General features: G+C 35.5%; 2 protein-coding genes across 5 annotated transcripts; both read left to right on the top strand.

Moving 5' to 3' along the window:
• The first annotated feature begins 7,718 nt into the window (after positions 1 to 7,718).
• On the top strand, positions 7,719 to 10,211 carry LOC107914488 (uncharacterized isomerase BH0283). Of its 3 annotated transcripts, none has more exons than XM_016843415.2 (6): positions 7,719 to 7,892; positions 8,190 to 8,387; positions 8,538 to 8,849; positions 9,255 to 9,416; positions 9,735 to 9,818; positions 9,902 to 10,211. In XM_016843415.2, exons 1-6 carry the CDS (start codon positions 7,863 to 7,865, stop codon positions 10,007 to 10,009), a joined length of 894 nt encoding a protein of 297 aa, XP_016698904.1. In that variant the 5' UTR covers positions 7,719 to 7,862; the 3' UTR covers positions 10,010 to 10,211. The 3 variants fall into 3 exon arrangements, with proteins under 3 accessions (XP_016698904.1, XP_016698913.1, XP_040955762.1); XM_016843424.2 differs by having other exon boundaries at positions 7,722 to 7,969; XM_041099828.1 differs by having other exon boundaries at positions 7,722 to 8,085; positions 8,165 to 8,387.
• A 27-nt stretch (positions 10,212 to 10,238) lies between these two features.
• On the top strand, positions 10,239 to 11,589 carry LOC107914508 (phenazine biosynthesis-like domain-containing protein 1). Of its 2 annotated transcripts, XM_041099833.1 has the most exons (3): positions 10,239 to 10,982; positions 11,108 to 11,167; positions 11,264 to 11,589. In XM_041099833.1, the coding sequence occupies exons 1-3, from the start codon at positions 10,863 to 10,865 to the stop codon at positions 11,432 to 11,434; spliced, it is 351 nt and encodes a 116-aa protein (XP_040955767.1). In that variant the 5' UTR covers positions 10,239 to 10,862; the 3' UTR covers positions 11,435 to 11,589. The 2 variants fall into 2 exon arrangements, with proteins under 2 accessions (XP_040955767.1, XP_016698938.1); XM_016843449.2 differs by having other exon boundaries at positions 10,243 to 10,982; positions 11,108 to 11,589.
• Positions 11,590 to 18,962: the final 7,373 nt, after the last annotated feature.

Genomic DNA, 18,962 nt, shown 5'->3' with positions numbered 1-18,962 from the left:
TTAGGCATAATAGACTTTAACTCATTATTAATAACATCTCTCCAAAAGCTCGCATCTATTGATTTTATGGTTTCATCATAGGTTTTTCGATCTTCATCTATAAAAAATGCATGAGCAATAGAATCACTTATTAACTCTAAATCACTAATCTCAGTTACAAAGGAAGTAAGGAAATTAGGTTCGAAACTAGTGGAAGCTATTTGTCTTTTACTTCTCCTAGGTTCTGTTGGAAAAATTGGTTTGAAAACTGCAACAAAAAATAAATTTAGAGAAAAACCAGGGTTTTAAATGTTTTTCCAAAACAAGATCTTGGTTGTGATATCTAAAGTAATAAACACCTAATCAAAATTGTACCTTTTCGATTCGTCTAGGATGAATGCTTCGATTGGGTAGTCTTTTACGCTATCCTCAAGCTCACGTCTGTCGAGTGTGGGCTCGCTTCGAATAAAAAATTCACAAAAATTACCAGTGAGTAATTTTCACTAAAAAAATTTCTAGAATAATCTCTTCAGAAAATTTTCTCTCTACAACTTTCTCTTGAATTCAAGTGTGTGTAAATAATGACCCAATACTCTCTTTATATATGGAGAGTTTAGAGAGTTCAACTATGATTGAACTTAAACACTTTAATATTAAATTAATATAATATTTATCTTAAATTTAATATTAAATCTTATTAAAATAATAGAATGTTTATCTACAAGGTAAATATTAAATTAATAAAATACTATTAAGATAAATATTAAATTAAATTAAATATTAAGCTATTAAAATAATATTATTTTTAGAATAATTAATCCAGAATCAAATTCTCTAGTAGAGTCCCAATAGGTGTGTAAACCTTCCAATGCTCAACCATCGATGACCAAATACCGTCGGCCATCGGGACGCTACCATCCCAGCCACTGACACCATTGTGTCTGGTGATGTAGGTGCGATACCCTTACGACACCCCGAGCCGATTCAGCTGTTGCCGGTTTGGTCTGAGTCAATGACGACCCGACCGGTCTGGTGTAGCCACCGATTGGACCATCCGCCCGGTTTCACAAATCGACCCCGGTTCGACTAGTTTTTAGGTCTTGGTATTGGTTTTAGGCTCCCAAGTCCAATTTACGATCTCAGGTCCAATTTTCAAGTTCAATTATTCATTGGGCCAATAGTCTGACTTGAAATTTCCAAAAATATTATATAAATTTTAATTAATTTGATTAATTTAATTTTACTTGATCAAAATTAATTTTTCCAAAAATCACTTAGATTTTCCAAATTAATTTTTCAAGAAAATTCTTTAATCAAATTTTTTTGTTGAACAATTCTTACGACCACCTAATTTAATTGCACATTGAATAAGCTGACTCAATTAAATTATTCCCAAAGTCGTAGAATTTTCTTCTAATTCAAATGCAATCCGGTCAAGCTTTTGTTGAGCTAACGGAGGGACCAATCAGACATATACAATTAGGCTCTAGAGATTGCAATTATGTCCACAAGCATCGTTCCGATAATTCATAATTACTTAATCATGGAGTCGGTTCACAAGAAGTACCATGATTGAAAACTCCTTATTGTTTACTCTTTACGAAAGCAATTCATTCAACTGATTTGTCCAATGACCTCGTCATGTGTGTGTTACCCTCATATGATATCCTTGATTCCTTTAAGTTAAATCTGTTCACTCAATACAATCCTATTTTATCTCACTGTCAGCATTGTGTCTTCTTAATGATTAATATGATCACTATTAACAAATGACTATGATAAATTGCTCATTCGAGAACAAGCAACCCGTGGCCACGACATGAGTAATATGCTAGGGATGTCACGACACAGAACCGTTATGTCGCGACATTGCTGCAATTTTCTGCTGGGTCAACTCGATCCAATTGTGCACCTACTATTTTAACCCTTCATTTACCTGATTTTTAACACTTAAAAACTTTGTTTTAAACCTAAAAACACTTCAATCGCATACTCTAAACCCTTTTAAACCGTTAACTTCTTCTATAAACCTCAAAACCCCTTTTCCATCTTAAACCTTAAAACACATCAACCTTTCATTATAATCTTTAAAGCTTTATTTGGATTCTTCATCAAGTCCTTAGAGGAGAAATGGAAGTATTTGCCAAGAAGTTGAGGTTAAGTAATCCTTTCTTCATACTAATGTTATATTATTCACTATTTTGTTAGAAATTTTGATTATAAAATACCTCTTAGAAAGAACAAGAGAACTATGGTTCAAGAAACATCGATGTTTTGGACTCATCTCAATTTCATAATTTTCATATGGAAAAATATTTTCTTGAGTCGCAAGGGAGACCATTAATCCTGGAACAAGGGTTCAAACCTTTCATGGTCCATTGTAAAGAAGTTTAGACTTTGGTTCGTTACCATCAATGGGAGCAGTTCTGTATTACTCCCATGAATAATGCAATCATACCTGTGGTTCAAGAATTTTATGTGTCCCTTAAGGATAAAGTGATTAAACGAGGCTATAATGCAGTGATAAGTGATATTGAAGTAAGAGGGGAAGACGTTCCAATCTCCCTTAATGATATTTGTGAATTTTATAACATCCTATTTTATGAAAAAGATTTTATTGATAGTATTAATTTAGAAAATTTTTAAAATATTGACATGGAAGATGTTATAAAATATTTAACACATGGCAAGGGTAGTTGGAACTACAGGCTAGACATAGAGCTTCCAACGAATTTCAATCAGGCCATTATGTTTGTTGTTGCTAAGATATGGATACAATTCATTGGCACTAGAATTGCACCCGCGTTGAATGTTTCTAACATTAACGCCTTTCGAGCTATTTTGTTATATAATATTCTGCAAAGTAAATAGATCTATGTAGTGCGTTAGATCTTTCGAGAAATGAAATAGTGTGTACAGAGCCAGAAAGCTAGAGTATTCTTCCCCTATCTTGTAACAACACTATGTCGTTAACTAGAAGTGCCAATGAGTGAAAATGGATGTGTCGGCATCGCTCAAAGAGAAAGATCAATCAAAGGATAGGAAGGGAGCCCACAGAAACATAGAAGCAAAACTCGACGGGATGATAAGATGGATGTAGGAAACAGGCTCGATACTCTAAGAATTTATAAAAATGAATGGGTTATGCACTCCAAATTATCCCCCGAACATGTTTAGGTCGACACTAACTCATCAGGATGAGGGGGCTAATCTTAAGGAGGAAGGTGTTGCTTAGGAGTACCTTGGAATGGAGGATGAATATGAGGCGGCATTTCAGTCGTAATTTTCTACACCAAAAGGGCCTGTCATACGAATCCCAACTCGCCATGCGCCTTCAACAGGTGGGAGCTCTTACCAAACACATGGCAAAGGAAAGGGAAAAGCTCTAATAGAAATGAGGTGGGCACCACAGTGGGATGATGATGAGGAGGATTGAACATTTTTGTTTTTGTTTTTAAAAGACTTGTATTAATTTTTGGATAATTTTGATTCAAACAATGTAGGAGTAGGATTAATAGTAGATTTTTAGTTATGTTTTGTTTAGGTTTTCTATGTAGGAACCAAACACGAAGGAGACACAAACAATTTGAGCTTAACATGATCAAAGGAGGAAGCACACACCATTAGTAGTTGAAGCGACCACAATCAATTCAGTAACTTCTTTCCTTATATTTATGGGCTACACATTAAGAACAATGTGTTAACTAAAGTGTGGGGAGTAACATAGAAAACTTGTTTATTTGTTTCTACATTTTTCTTTGATTTTTCTCGTCTTTTATGTGCTTGAGCTTGTAGAAATACAAGTGATTAGTTAGGAGCATGTACATAGGTTTCTTGTGTTTACAAATAAATTTGGCATGATGGTAGGTGATTTTAAATTTTTGATTATTAGACTACTAAGTTCTATATGTTACACTGTAAATAGGTATTAAGCAATCAATTGTACCAAATGATATAGAAAATACAAGGAAACAAGCATACTAGTATGAATGATAAATGGTTGTATTTGAGTTTGTTTGGTTGATTAAGTTTGTGCATATTGAGACATTCATGGATGACCTCAGGCATTGTTTGAAACACATCCAGAGCCACAAAGCTGATCTATTTTTATTTCACTTTTAGTATCAATTTTTGAGCCTGTTGGCACTTCTTGATGAACCTTATTACAAACCTCGAGCCTGAAAATGTTAATTTGTATTTGCCCTTTTTCCTTAGTCCTGAACTGCATGACTATAGACATCTAGCCATACATATTGAGGGTTAAGTAGATACATCACTTCAGAGTTTGTAAAAATAGAGTGAAATAGGAAAGATTGGTGTGAAATAGGAACTATAAGTTAGCCTAATGTGCAAAACAAAAAGAAAAATCCAAAATAAAATTAGTACAAGTAGAAAAAGTATTAAACTGGTGAAAAAACATTCATGAGTGAGATGCATTGGAGAAGAGAAGAGTGACAAAGTCACAAAAGAAAGAAAAACTCATTCATTAATGCACAAAAACTCGTTAGGCTAGCCGTAGTTACTATGTCATGCTATGGCTTCCTATATTGGAGAGACAATAAAGGTGAGAGAAGGAGAAATAAGGCGGTGAGTGGGTAAGGGTCACTAAGGGGGGAAGAATAGGGATCAATATGACGTGCCAAATTATTTTTGTGTTTGTAACCCTCTTCATGCTAACTATCTTTGAATTTTATACCTGTCCTAAGCTTCAGAACATTACAAGTCGAAAAGTCCTATGTGACCTAAATATCCTTATACATGAATGGAAATTATACTAAACATACGCATAAATGACTATTTGTATTTTGCTCGGATAATTAAAGTAATTATATAATTTATTGTTGGATCCCTACAAGTGTGACCCTTAATACTCGTATATTTTATAACATACTGAATTTAGATGTTTGTGATCAAAAGTGGTAAGTCAATTACTCATCATGTTAAGGTTGTTAGTAAGCATGGAATGCCTAAATCATATGCTTCGAAATTAATACTTGTATGATATTTGTTCAAGGGTCGTCGTATTTATTTTTTGTTTATGTTTATGTTGCTTGAGGACAAACAATGACTTAAGTGTGGAGGAGTTTGATCTATCGTAATTCGGTGTAGTAGATTAAACTAGTTTTCGCATTTAAAGAGCTTTAATATAAGCATTTTCGTTATGTTCTAGTTAAGGTTTCTTAGTTTTATTTATATTCAACAAAATGTGCAAATTGAGTCTTTTATTGACCTTAAGGGCCGAATGAGGCCTAAGGGTGAGCTAATGCACTTTGTGAGTGTGCAAGAGACCTTTAGAAGGGATATTAAACTAATACTAGTCGCTACGTCGCAACACGGGATGACTAATGTCACAACATAGAGAGCAGAATGGAGAAACCTCAAGACTACCTTCAATGTTGCGACACAGCCTGAGGGTGTCACGACATACCCCTTAAGATTGCTCAAGAGGAGTATATTGAATGCTTTGTTGCGACACAAGTCTTGGTGTGTTGTGACATCAACTCTGTGACAAAAATTAAACACGAAGTAGGGGTGTTTTCGTTTGCACAATCAAACTTAAAGCTCGAAAAGTTAACCTAGGGTTAAGGACGACGACTACCTGAAGACTATAAATAGGCTCATTTCTCACTTGTTGTGGACACCATTCCTTTAGCCGAAATTCTCTTTGTAAAATTTAGTTTAGTTTTCTTTCGTTCTTAGGTTTTAGATTTTTTTAGTTGTTCTTGTTGATTTCAAGAGATCTGAATTGTGGAAGCATTCAAACTTTGTGGATTCACAACTAATCTTAATACAATCAGGCTCTTTCATTGTGTTAGAAATGATACATTGGGATGGATGTAAGGTTAAGCAAATTGCTTCCACTCCAAGAATAGAATATTGTGTTGGTTGTAAAAGATGTGAATCCACTTGTCCAACGGATTTCTTGAGCGTTCGAGTTTATTTATGGCATGAAACAACTCGAAGTATGGGTCTAGCTTATTGATATGGTCCAGAAAACCCTAGTTGAAAACATTTTGAATCTATTTTTTCGATTTAATTAGCATGTTTTTTCTTTATATCAATTTCATATTGTCTATGAAAGTTATGAGGAACTAATCCCTCCATGAGGGATTAGTGAGTGGAGGTATGATCTATTAACTATTTTATAATGTTACTTAGCGGATCAACTATTTGGGAAAGAAAGAACGTAAAACAATCCCTAGGTCTGAGAATCCCAAGAAGTCATCAATGTGAGAATTAACCCAAAATTGGTATTGCCCATTCATGAACACCTTCACCCCAAGCCAGTCTGGACTGTGATGTTGAAAGATAAGTAGTTCTTGTTGACTTGTTATGTTAGTGAAAGATCGGAAAATCCTCTAAGGTAGCGACTAATTGATTAATGAGGAACCCAAAATGACAGTTGATGGGGATTACCAAAGCGAGCTAATCATGCATAATTGAGATTTGATTTGTTCTACTCTTCTATCTCCTAAATTTTATTTCTTTTATGTTATTTTATTTTATTATTATTAAAACCTTAAGAAACTCCTTTTATGCTCTCGTACTATAATTTATTTAAAGTACTAATTAGATCTTTTAGTATTTAGCTTAGAATTGATCTAGCACTCGCTTCCCTTAGGTACGATCCTCAGAGTACTCACCTACTTTGTTGTAAAACTATATTACAACTCAACCCGTATACTTGCGGATACCGTCTTGCCTTTCTATATTTTATTGTGTATTCACATTCTGGACATTAGTACGTCCAGAGGCGATCATCCACTTAAAACCCAGACTTCTAGACAGAGTATCCTCTAATGCAACTTAAGAAAAATTCTAAAGTTTTAAAAAAAATGAGAGAGAGTCAAGATAGAGTAGAAGAAGATTTGTTTTTCAATTGTGTATCAAATGAAGGAAAAATGCCTCCTATTTATAACGTAATTTAACGAGGGTAAAATGGTAATATTTTCATGTAATGGTCAGAAGAATATTTAATATTTTTGTAAATGTAAAAAATGATTTGTAACTATTAGAAATAATGGTTTGTAATTGCTAAAATAAATTTACATTACTAACCAAACTTTACAAGTAAATAAGTGCGATAGTTCTAGGGATGGCAACAAGACGAGACGGATTTTTGCTAGTCATGACCTCGACTCTCCAATTCATGTTCATAAATAAAAGAAGTTTGTGCACAATGCTGCGTTTCTAACTTCATGCATCTCGATGGAGTAGTTTATTTGCGTTTAGTCGTCATCTGTATTGTAGCTTTGTGAAGCTAAGGCGCCTGGATTTAATTTATAGTTTCTTCCCAGTCAACGGAACAGGTTGATTGCTGGTTTATGGTTCAGTCAAAGAACATGATTCCAAGCCGTTGTATGATATGATGGATCAAAAATTATTTTTCTATGTTTATTGTTTATTCCAGGCCCATGTGGCCATGTCATTTACAACATCCAACTGCTTCAAGTCTATAAAATCATGTTGAACTTGTTGTATAAACTAAACTTGATTTAAGAAGAAAAAAGATGTGAAATTTTTATATAATTAATTTACAATAAGCTATTTTCATTTTCTCAATTCTAAAAACCTTGCTTCAAATACCCTCTCCAATGGAACTTGGGAGCTTTAGCAGATTTTACTCATAAAACAGGAATAGAATATTTAATTTGGTATATACCTTTTTTATGGACATAGCTTAAGTTGACCTGAAGTCTACTATAATGATTAAAAAATTAAAGGGGAAATTGATTAAAAAATGAAAGGCGAATTGAGGTGTTCTTGTTTAAATTGGCTTTGGCTTTTGACTTTATACTTCTGCAGTACCATCATCTATCTGCATTCAACTCCAAAGTTGAAAGACCTGTGCTTTCTCAAACTCAAATCTTAGTCTGAACAACATGGCCAAAACACCCATCAAATACTATCTGGCAATATCTCTGTCTCTTATCTTTGCTTGTTTATCTCTGTTCTACTGCTCAACTCAGTCTGTTAGAAGTTGTGAACTGTTAGTCTGTTACAACTACTTCTATTATCAGTTTCATAGTTAGTTGTTCTATATGTTGTATAAATACATCATCTTGGTGTTCATTCTAGTAAAAGCAATAATAATCTCAGTTTAAGGTTCATTTCTGTTTCTATTTTCATATAATTCTTTCACAGTCTTATCCCGAAAGAATGAGTGGGGTTACGTCATAAGCAGGTTGGAATGTTTGATTCTTGAACAGGTTGATGCATTCACCGACTCAGCCTTCAAGGGAAACCCAGCAGCGGTTTGTTTGTTGGAGGAAGAAAGAGATAAGAAATGGATGCAAGCAGTGGCTGCTGAGTTTAATATCTCCCAGACTTGTTACTTGACTCGGATCCCCAATTCCACCTCTCCAAACACCAGGTTTCGTCTTAGATGGTTTACCCCTGTTACCGAGGTCACTTCTCTTATTTCCAACACCCTTCACTAATAGATTGAATGTTTGATATGCTCAATTATTCTTGATTGAACCTTAAAACTCGACTCAAATCTGAAGTGGTAATATAGCAATTGCGACCTCGATATTAATAGTCTACCCCTTTGGCAGGTTAAGCTATGTGGTCATGCAACCTTAGCATCTGCTCATACTCTCTTTACAAATGGTTTGGTAAATTCAAACATTATCGAATTTGATACATTATCTGGAATCCTAACTGCTACAAAGGTTCCAGATGTTAGTCCAACCAATGTCTCCGAGGTTCAGAACGGTGGAGTGACCGACTGCTTTCTGATCGAATTGAATTTTCCTACCGTTCCAGCTATTGATTTCAATTCTGCTGAGGCTTCACTTGTATCGAAAGCCTTGAACGATGCTCCACTTATTGATGTTAAGAGAACGACTCCCGCAGATGATATCTTTGTAATTCCTCAATAACGCTAGTAATCATTTTCTTTCTTGATTTTCTCTTTTCGCATGCTTGATCAGGATCATTAACATTTCTGGTAAAAGTATCAGCCTTGCCTGGTTATTAGTTAAAATCACTACGTGCTTCTGAGTACATCGATATTCTTTTTTGTGAGAGATTAAGCTTACCTTTGAAATAGAAGTACGATTAAAAATGCGGATTTTATTTGCATAAGTAAAGCCTGAGTACTCCTATTGCTTTCAATTATGATTAGCAAGCTATATGCATATATGGTGTTACTGGTTCTCCAAGTGACTGAAAACGCGATACTGTGCTTTTGTTGACACATTTGGAACTGTTTGTTAATGATAGTGTAGTGATAGGGGATTTCTTTTTTCTGTTTACTTTGATACTTGCAGGTTGTGCTCCCATCTGGAAAATCTGTTACCGAAATGGAGCCACGGTTCGACGACATACTGAAATGTCCTGGACGAGGCTTAATTGTTTCAGGAGCTGCCCCTCCAGATTCTGAATTTGATTTTATTAGTCGGTTCTTCTGTCCTAAGTATGGTATTAAAGAGGTGAGCCATAGTATCCAACATTTCTTATTTCATCTAAGCAGACAGTTTTTGCTTAACTTATGCTCCATGCCCTTTGTTCGAGGATGAAATGTATCGTATTTATGTCCCTGGAATGAACATTTTGACATTAACTATCAAGTTTGTCTGCTGCTGGAAAAAGTAGTGAAGGTGATTACTTGCAAAAATAAGTAAACCCTGAGATACATGCATATATGTGCTCAATGCATGTATAGCTTTGCCTGGAACATGATTCTCTTTGGCTCGACATTGCTGGATCGTTATGCAGACATGCTAATCTATCTTTCTCATGTCTATCAGGATCCGGTTTGCGGAAGTGCACACTGTGCCTTGGCACCCTATTGGAGCCAAAAGCTGGGAAAGTTAGATTTTGTTGCGCATGCGGTATTCTTCCCTTACTTTTCCTTTGAACCATCCAACGAAACCGTTGTTGTTATGACATTTATTGTGTTGGTTGCTTTGCGCAGGCATCACCTAGAGGAGGAATAGTGAAGATCCATTTAGATGAGCAGAACCAGAGAGTGCTTCTGCGAGGAAAAGCTGTTATGGTGATGGAAGGGTCTATTTTGGTGTAGATGTGGAGTTCCAATTTCCCTACCCTGGTCCTGGATGATTGCAAGTTCTAATGATAGTTACTGCCTCCAACATTTCCCTGCAACTTTAATTATTATGGACTTATGAAGTTCTGGTTTAATGAGAGATTGTTTGAGTTTGAAAGTTGTTGAGATAATCTTATTTAATTCATGAATTGGTGAAGCCCCAATGCTTTATAAGTAATCATGAAGCAGAATAATACCTTAGCAATAAGCATAATAATAATCAAGTATTTATATTTAAGCTAATTTTTAATTTAATTAAAATTAAAATTATAAGGCATTGTTTTTTATTAAATTTCTTACCTGTGCAATTTGGTGTCTTTGTTTGGGCTGGTTTAAACGAGGTCTTAATTAACAATAGGCCGCTGTTTTCATTTTCTCTAAAAACCCACTCCAATAACACTTGGGAGCTCTAGCAGATTTTACTTATAAAACAGGTGTGGTATATTTTTTCATGGATAGGACCGTAATGATTAAAAAATTGAAAGGGGACATTGGTTAAAAAATGAAATTGAGGTGGTCTTGTTTAAATTGACATTTGTTTTGAGTTTTTACTTTTTCAGTACCATCTCTATCTGCATTCAACTCCAAAGTTGAAAAAACTCTCGTTTTCTCAACCTCAAATCTTAGTCTAAACATGGCCAAAACGCCCATCAAATACTATGTGGTAATCTTAGCTTGTTTATTTATGTGCTACTGCTCAACTCAGTCTTATCCCGAAAGAATGAGTGGGGTTAAGTCTGACTCTTGAACAGGTTGACGCATTCACCGACTCAGCCTTCAAGGGAAACCCAGCAGCGGTTTGTTTGTTGGAGGAATAAAGAGATGAGAAATGGCTGCAAGCACGGCTGCTGAGTTTAAGTTCTCCGAGACTTGTTACTTGACTCGGATCCCCAACTTCACCTCTCCAAACCCCAAGTTTTGTCTTAGATGGTTTACCCCTGTTACTGAGGTCACTTCTTTTATTTCCAACACCCTTTACTAATAGTTTGAATGTTTGATATGCTATACGCCATGGGTCAATAGCTCAATTATTCTAGATTGAACTTGGATATTAATAGTCTTCCTCTTTGGCAGGTTAAGCTATGTGGTCATGTAACCTTAGCATCTGCTCATACTCTCTTTACAACTGCTTTGGTAAATTCAAACATTATTGAATTTGATGCACTATTTGCAATCCTAACTGCTGAAAGATTACCAGATATTAGTCTAACCAATGTCTCCGAGATTCAGAACGGTGGAGTGGACGGCTGCTTTCTGATCGAACTGAATTTTCCTACTGTTCCCGTCACCAACTTCAATTCTGCTGAGGCTTCACTTATATCGAAAGCCTTGAATGATGCTCCTCTTATTGATGTTAAGAGAACGACTACCGATGGTGATATCTTCGTTATTCCTCAATAACACTAGCAGTCTTTTTATTTCTTGATTTTCTTTTTTTTGTCTGTTTGATCAGGATCATTAGCATCCCTGCTGCGCTTGCCTGGGTATTAGTATAATTCTTAGTTAACCATTATTTTTGAAAAGTGACATTGAAAAATGCTTTTCAAAAATACTTGTAAAAGGTTTTGTTTAATATTTAAGTTTTTTTAAAAAATAAAATGTTTATTTTAGACATATATTACAAAGTAACAAATATGTATTTAGATAATGTTCAAATTAGTTAATATCATAATATTTTAGCAAAAATATAAAAAATAATTTATTATAACTTGTTGTTAATATTTTAATATATGAAATATAAATTTTAAATATTTTTAAGTAATTAATATTAATTATTTATAAAATTTAATTAGAATATATAAACTATTTTTTAAATATTTAAATATAACCATTAAATATTTGTAGATATTAACACATTTAAATTATTTTATTTTAAAATGTAATTTAAATATAGATATTAACATAACATAGAAAATGTAATATTTGGATTAAAGTTTCAAAAAAGGGTAATATTTATATACCAAATATAAATATAAAAAAATTTACATTAGCATTTGCAAGTTAAAGTAAATTTATTAAACTAAAAGCTATAACATCTCTTATTAATTTCATTTCAAAGCCACAAACTATTTGAATTGTTTGATTCATCATCATCATCTTTATCATCACTTTCTCCATCATGCACATCTTTGAAAAAGAAAGGCAAATCCTCTTCCAATTTGCACTAGTTACAATGAAGACGAATATAATAATTATTACATAATATCACACAATTAATAAAAATAAAGATATTCTCGCTAAAGAAGTACATATCAAAATGCAATAATTTAATAGAATAAAGTCAGGGTAGCATAATCTGAAATCAAAACAAGTTACAGTTTTCTTATTCTTACTTGAACTTCAAAGAATATCTAATGTAAGAAAGTGCAACACGATATAACACTACACCAGAACAGGTTTTTAGCAGCGTTTTTTAGGCCTTTAGCGGCGCTTTTTAACGCCACTAAAGGCATTTGCGGCGCTTGAGGAAGCGCCACAAAAAACGCCACTAAGGATAACGTCGCTAACTTTTGCGGTGCTTACAGAAAAAAAACGCCGCTAATGATCATGTTCTTTAGCGGCGCTTGGGAAAAAACGCCGCTAAAGAACATGATCTTTAGCGGCGTTTAGGAAAAAATGCCGCTAAAAGTAATGTTCTATAGTGGCGCTTGGTGAAAAACGCCGCTAAAAGTAATGTTCTTTAGCGGTGCGTCATCTACAAACGCCGCTAAAAGTAGTGTTCTTTCGCGACGCTTATTTCACAAACGCCACTATATGATATGACTTTTAGCGGCGCTTTTTTAAAAAACGCCACTAATTTTGGGATTTTTTTAAAATAAAATTTTCTGTTTTTTTTCAGCCCTCCTGCAACAACAAACACTACAGCAGAACAGGTTTTTAGCGACGTTTTTTTAGGTCTTTAGCGGCGCTTTTTAACGCCACTAACTCCATTTCCGGCGCTTATAGAAGCGCCACAAAAAATGCCGCTAATGACAACGTCACTAACTTTTGCGGCGCTTACATACAAAAACGCCGCTAAAGATCATGTTCTTTAGCGACGCTATGGAAGAAAGCGCCTCTAAAAGTAATGTTCTATAGTGGCGCTTATTAAAAAACACCGCTAAAAATAGTGTTCTTTAGCGGCGCTTATTTCACAAACGCCACTGTTTTGATATGACTTTTAGCGGCGCTTTTTTAAAAAGCGCCACTAATTTTGGGATTTTTTTAAAATAAATTTTTTTATTTTTTTCAGCCCTCCTGCAACAGCAAATCAAAAGCAACCAAATCTAAACTAACCAAAAACAATAAATTTATATAATATTTCAAATTAAATGACTAAAATAATTTTAATTGATAAATAAAATTGAATTCATACTTTTCTTTACAAAAGCGTTAAAAGTGTTTATGCAACATACACTATGACGGCGGAAGTTGCGACTGCTTAAACATCGTCATCATAATCTGAAGCTGCTCTTGAAGTTCGTCGTACTTTTTGCTCTGCTCTGCTTCTCTCGATGCCGCATCTTTTTGAAGTCGTAGCTGTAGTTCTTCATATTTCTTTTGAACCTCTGCTTCTATTGTTGCTTCTCTCGTTGTTTCTCTCGCTGCGGCCTCTGCTTCTCTCGCTGCGGCCTCTGCTTCTCTCGTTGTAGCCGCTGCTTCCCTCGCTGCCGCCTCTGCTTTAAGTTGCTGTTGAAGTTCTTCATATTTCTTTTGAACCTCAAATGTGGTCGCTTGCATCTGAGCCATCTGGTCTTGTAACCTCTGAACTTCAGCTTGAGATTGACTCCCTGAAGCCATGTATTGGTGCGAGCTGGATCCAAAATATTGGGTTGGGCTGATAAAAGATCCTTGAAATCGAACCCAACCATACTTTTCAGGACCCAAAACTTCAGTAATAATCCGGTTATCAATGTCTTCAAGATGAACTGAACTATCACTAGAAGCAATCGCTTCGTACTCCATCTTTTTTTCCTTTAGTTTTTCCTAATAAATAAATCACATAGTTAGGAACGCAATATATAGTAAAAAAACAAATGCAATATAACAATAGTCGCATTACATGCAATGAATTAAACCATTAGAAAATAAACACTATAAATAACTAAAACAAGTGAAATCATATTAAGTAAATGTACCATAATTTCACCAGCTTCAGAAGTCATAGCAGATCCATCTTTCTTCTTATGTGTAATTTCAAAAAGTTGTAGGCGTCCAACTTTTTGACCGGACGACCGTTCCTACAATATAGTAGTAAAAATATTATTTAATAGAAAGTTATACATATTTGAGAATATTAAAAAATTAAAAATACCTCCGCCTCAGCTACACATGCAAAACTTCTCGGCCCGGCTGTGTGAGTGAATTTTTGTTGCTGCCGACTGCTTTTTCCAACTCGTTCACGATCCTACGTTATAAAATTTTTAGTACGTAAATAGTAAATACTATAAACCAAAATAATTACAATAGTTTGGAAGTACGTCGTACCTCGCCTTTCTGAGAATGCCAAAATCTAACCGCATCTTCCCATTGGTACCTCAACATACCCGGCGGGACATTTTGCAATTTCTCATCGAGGGTGGTTTTTGTCTTATAATAATTTTTCTTCAAAGTACTTTTATTGTCTCTCCATCTTTTTCCCAATGCCTTCTTTACATAAGCATCGGAGACCTCTAAAGCAAACCTCGCCTACAAAAAACACAATTTAATAAAGTAAATATAAATGAAACTATTTCCCAAGCATTACAGATGACATTAACATTTTGTTACCTTAATATTATCGAGGGCTTGGTTTTTGTTGCTATCGGGCATTTGACGCCATAACTCGTAGTTGATAGGCAACATATTCGGATTTCGTGCTAAAATGCCCATGTATCTTGCTAAAAGTCGAGCTTCTGATCCAACAGGCTGACCAAAACTATTTCTGCATACCTTGACACGCTCAACTGGATCTAACTCGTATAACTCTCTAAGTATCGTACGTCCTCGACCTCTACGCGTCCCACCATTTTCAGCTACAAATGGTATATTATAATATAAGAATTTGAAAAAAAAAATTAATTGTAAGTCAACACGCATGGAATTAATGTAAGTTACTTTGAACTTCCGTAGGATCCTCGTGTGTAATCGGAACATTCGAAGATCCAATTACTGTCTGTTGTTCAGTACTATTTGTTTCTGTCGAGTTTGGATGATTTTGAACAATGCTTTCCCTTATAATTTTTCTTCTAGGCATTTTATCTGCAATACACATAAAATGTAATTAAACTTAATAACTAATTACAACAATAACAGCACATATAATATAGTTAAGTTATATAATAAGACCATGATTTAATACTAATTTAAGTTACATATAATTAATCAATCGTAAAATCTTACTACATCATTATTTGTAAATATCTTCATCCGTATCCTGACGAACCCATTGAAATTGTGCACTAGTACTAGGGATATTATCGTTTAAGTTTTGTTCTGGAAATGGCAAAGTTTCTGATCTGTCGTCGATGTTATCTCTACTTCCACTGCCCATGTCAAACAGGTCTCTAGGGATGTTACGGAGTACAACGTACCAACCCTCATCAGTTGGATCTTTTGAGTAAAAAACTTGTTTGACTTGACTTGAGAATACATACGGCTCATCTATCAGTTGTTGTCCTGTATGAATCAATCGGTCAAAGTTCACCATTGTAAAACCAAATTGATATTGCTTGATTCCACGAGCTGTATTAACATCGGCCAAATCAGCTCGAAATAAGACAACTTTCCAGTTGCCGTAGTAATCCAACTCAATTATGTCAGTAATCTGTCCAAAATATTCCACATTTCCCTCAACAGGATTATTGTCCCTAGCGCTAGCATAACTTGTAATTGCAGAATTAACAACTATTCCACAATTTTGCGTTCTCCTCAACCTCTCGCGATATTTTGTATGAAATCTGAATCCGTTGATGAGGAACGCACTATATCTTTTAACCACTCGATTTGGACCTTGGGTGAGGCATCTAACTTCGTCGTTTACGCTCTTCCCATTCCAAACCTATTGAATGGAAAGTAAACTAAGTAATTAAAAATGTTATGAGAAAGCATTATAATTTGTAAGCAAAAGCTCCAACCACATACCGTTTGGTTTAACCATTCATAAAAAGATTTTGTAAACAACTTATTGATATCTCGATGTTGCGTTCTTCGGGAGCGCAAACGAGATCTCAATATTTGTTTGTACTCACTATGTTAAAAAAAATGTGATCTTTGTTAGAAGATAAACAATTTTTAGTTTGATAAATATTTATGAAATTTGTAGAACTTACTTCCGTAAAGGTTCCAATGATTCGTGGTGAAACAGAACATATCGATGTGCTTGTACCCACGATAAATTATCTAATTCCGCAATTTCAACTTTGCCGATTGGTTGTCCAAAACTTTGGAACAAATAAGTATCGGCTAAGTCATAGTCCGTGAGTTCAGCATTCCTATTTGGTCTGTTCAACCTTGTTTCGACATCTTCCAAATATCTCGAGCAGAAGGTCATACATTCCTCTGCCAAGTAGCCTTCAGCAATCGATCATTCTGGATATCGCTTGTTGCTGCAGTAAGACTTTAATTTGGATAGGAACCTAAACACAATATACAATATTATCAAAGTTGTAACTAAAGGCATAGAGGTGAATGAAGGAAAATTTTAAAAATAATTCTTTAAGACTTTTCTATGGGATACATCCATCGATAGGAAACGGGTCCGCCAAGAATTGCTTCGTACGGGAGATGGATTATCAAGTGAACCATAATGGTGAAGAAGGAAGGTGGGAAGATTTTCTCCATGTTGCATAAAGTCAAAGCGGCTCGATCCTGTACCTTCTAAAGTTCTTGAACATCCAAAACTTTGCCACAAATGGCTTTCATTATGTTGGATAGTTCAATGATACAAGACGTCACCTTCTTGGACATACAACATCGTAGAGCAACTGGCATTAAATCTTGCATCAAGATGTGATAGTCATGTGATTTTAGCGAATATAATCTTCGATCTTTAACACTAACACATCGAGATATATTTGATGCATACGCATCCGGAACCTTTATATCCTTCAACACCATGCAAAACAGTTCTTTCTCCGTCTTGGACATTGAGAAAATAGAAGGCGGCAACCGATATTTCCCATTCGGAAGTGGATTGGGATGTAGATCAGGCCGAATTCCCATTTGGACTAAATCAAGTCGACTCTGAAGATTGTCTTTTGATTTTCCGTCGACGTTCAAAATTGTACCCACAATGTTCTCGCAGACATTTTTCTCAATGTGCATAACATCAAGATTGTGTCGTAAAAGCTGATGCTCTTAATAAGGCAACTCAAAAAAAATACTTCTTTTTTTCCACAATCCACCTCATTAGGATCGTCCTCTTCGTCGGAGCTTTCATCGGCTTCATCATTTGATCTTCTGTTTCTGATCTGCGTGTTTGGTGGTTGGTTCATCTTCCCATAAATGAAATTCATATCTTCCAACATGAACACGATTTTAGAGCCACTGGTCTGGGAAGGAGCTTTTCTGAACTCTTCACTGCCGTCAAATACAGAACTCTGAAATCTAAATCTATGATTTTTCGGTAACCACCGACGATGCCCCATGTAAGAGAACTTCTTCCCATTGTACAACCATTGCGAGCATGTTTGTGCAGCACAACAAGGACACGCATAACGACCCTTAGTACTCCAACCGGATAAATTGGCATAAGCGGGAAAGTCATTAATGGTCCACATCAAAGCTGCACGTAAATTAAAATTCTCCTTTCTCAGCACGTCGTATGTCTCGACTCCAGCCCATCATTGTTTTAACTCTTCAATAAGTGGCTGTAAATAAATGTCGATATCATTCCCGGGCCTTTTCTCTCCAGGGATAATCATAGATAAGATAAGGGAAGATTGCTTCATGCAAATCCACGGAGGCAGATTGTAAGGAACAAGCACTACTGGCCAAGTACTGTAGGCAGTGCTCATGATCTTGAAAGGATTAAATCCATCAGATGCTAGCCCAAGCCTCACACTCCTAGGATCGCTTGCAAAGCTTGGAAATTTATTGTCAAATGCTTTCCAAGCTAAAGAATCTGCCGGATGCCTTAGTAAGCCATCATCGGTTCGTCCATCATGGTGCCATTTCATTGACTCCGCTGTCTTCAACGACATGAAAAGCCTTTGAAGCCTTGGTATCAACGGAAAATACCGTAAAATCTTAACTGGCTTCTTCCTCGACTGTGCATCATTTTCATCGTCGTTCCCGTCTTCTTTGTTTCTATTTATCCAACGGGATTGGCCGCATACATGACAGCACTGTTGGTCTTTCCGATCGCCCCAATACAACATGCAGTCATTTGGGTAACTATGGATTTTGTTGTACCCAAGGCCTAAATCTTTTATCATTTTCTTCATATCCTTGCATGACTGAGGGATTTTTGCAAACGGAAACATCTCTCTCAAAAACTGTAATAGCATTGTGAACGAGTTTCCGGTCCACCCTCCCAAACATTTGAACTGAAAAAGACGAACACAGAAGGCCATTTTTGAAAATTTTGATCCCTCATACAGTTCTTCGTTCATGTCATTAAGTAGAGCGTAGAACTTCGCCGCTTCTCCATTTGGCTCTTCATGAGGTACACTACTTCCCGGTTCGGTAAAAGCAGTGCCACCAATATTACAATCATCAGATGCCATAAAATCCCCTGGGGAACGATTGCACACCATGATTGTGCATATTAAATGCATCCCGCAACATACCTTCCATGTCATCTCCTCTATTAGACTGATGGTAAGTAGTACCAGGATAAGATACATCCATCGTTGAAGAGGAAGTACTTCTAGGGCATTCTCCATGAAAAAGCCATTGCTTATAACCCTTAACAAACCCATCAACAATTAGATGCTCATATACAACCTCACGATAATGCTAGTTTATG

The sequence above is a fragment of the Gossypium hirsutum genome, chromosome D08, assembly GCF_007990345.1.
Source record: "Gossypium hirsutum isolate 1008001.06 chromosome D08, Gossypium_hirsutum_v2.1, whole genome shotgun sequence".
Lineage (NCBI taxonomy): Eukaryota > Viridiplantae > Streptophyta > Magnoliopsida > Malvales > Malvaceae > Gossypium > Gossypium hirsutum.
This window is presented reverse-complemented; position numbering and strand designations above follow the sequence as displayed.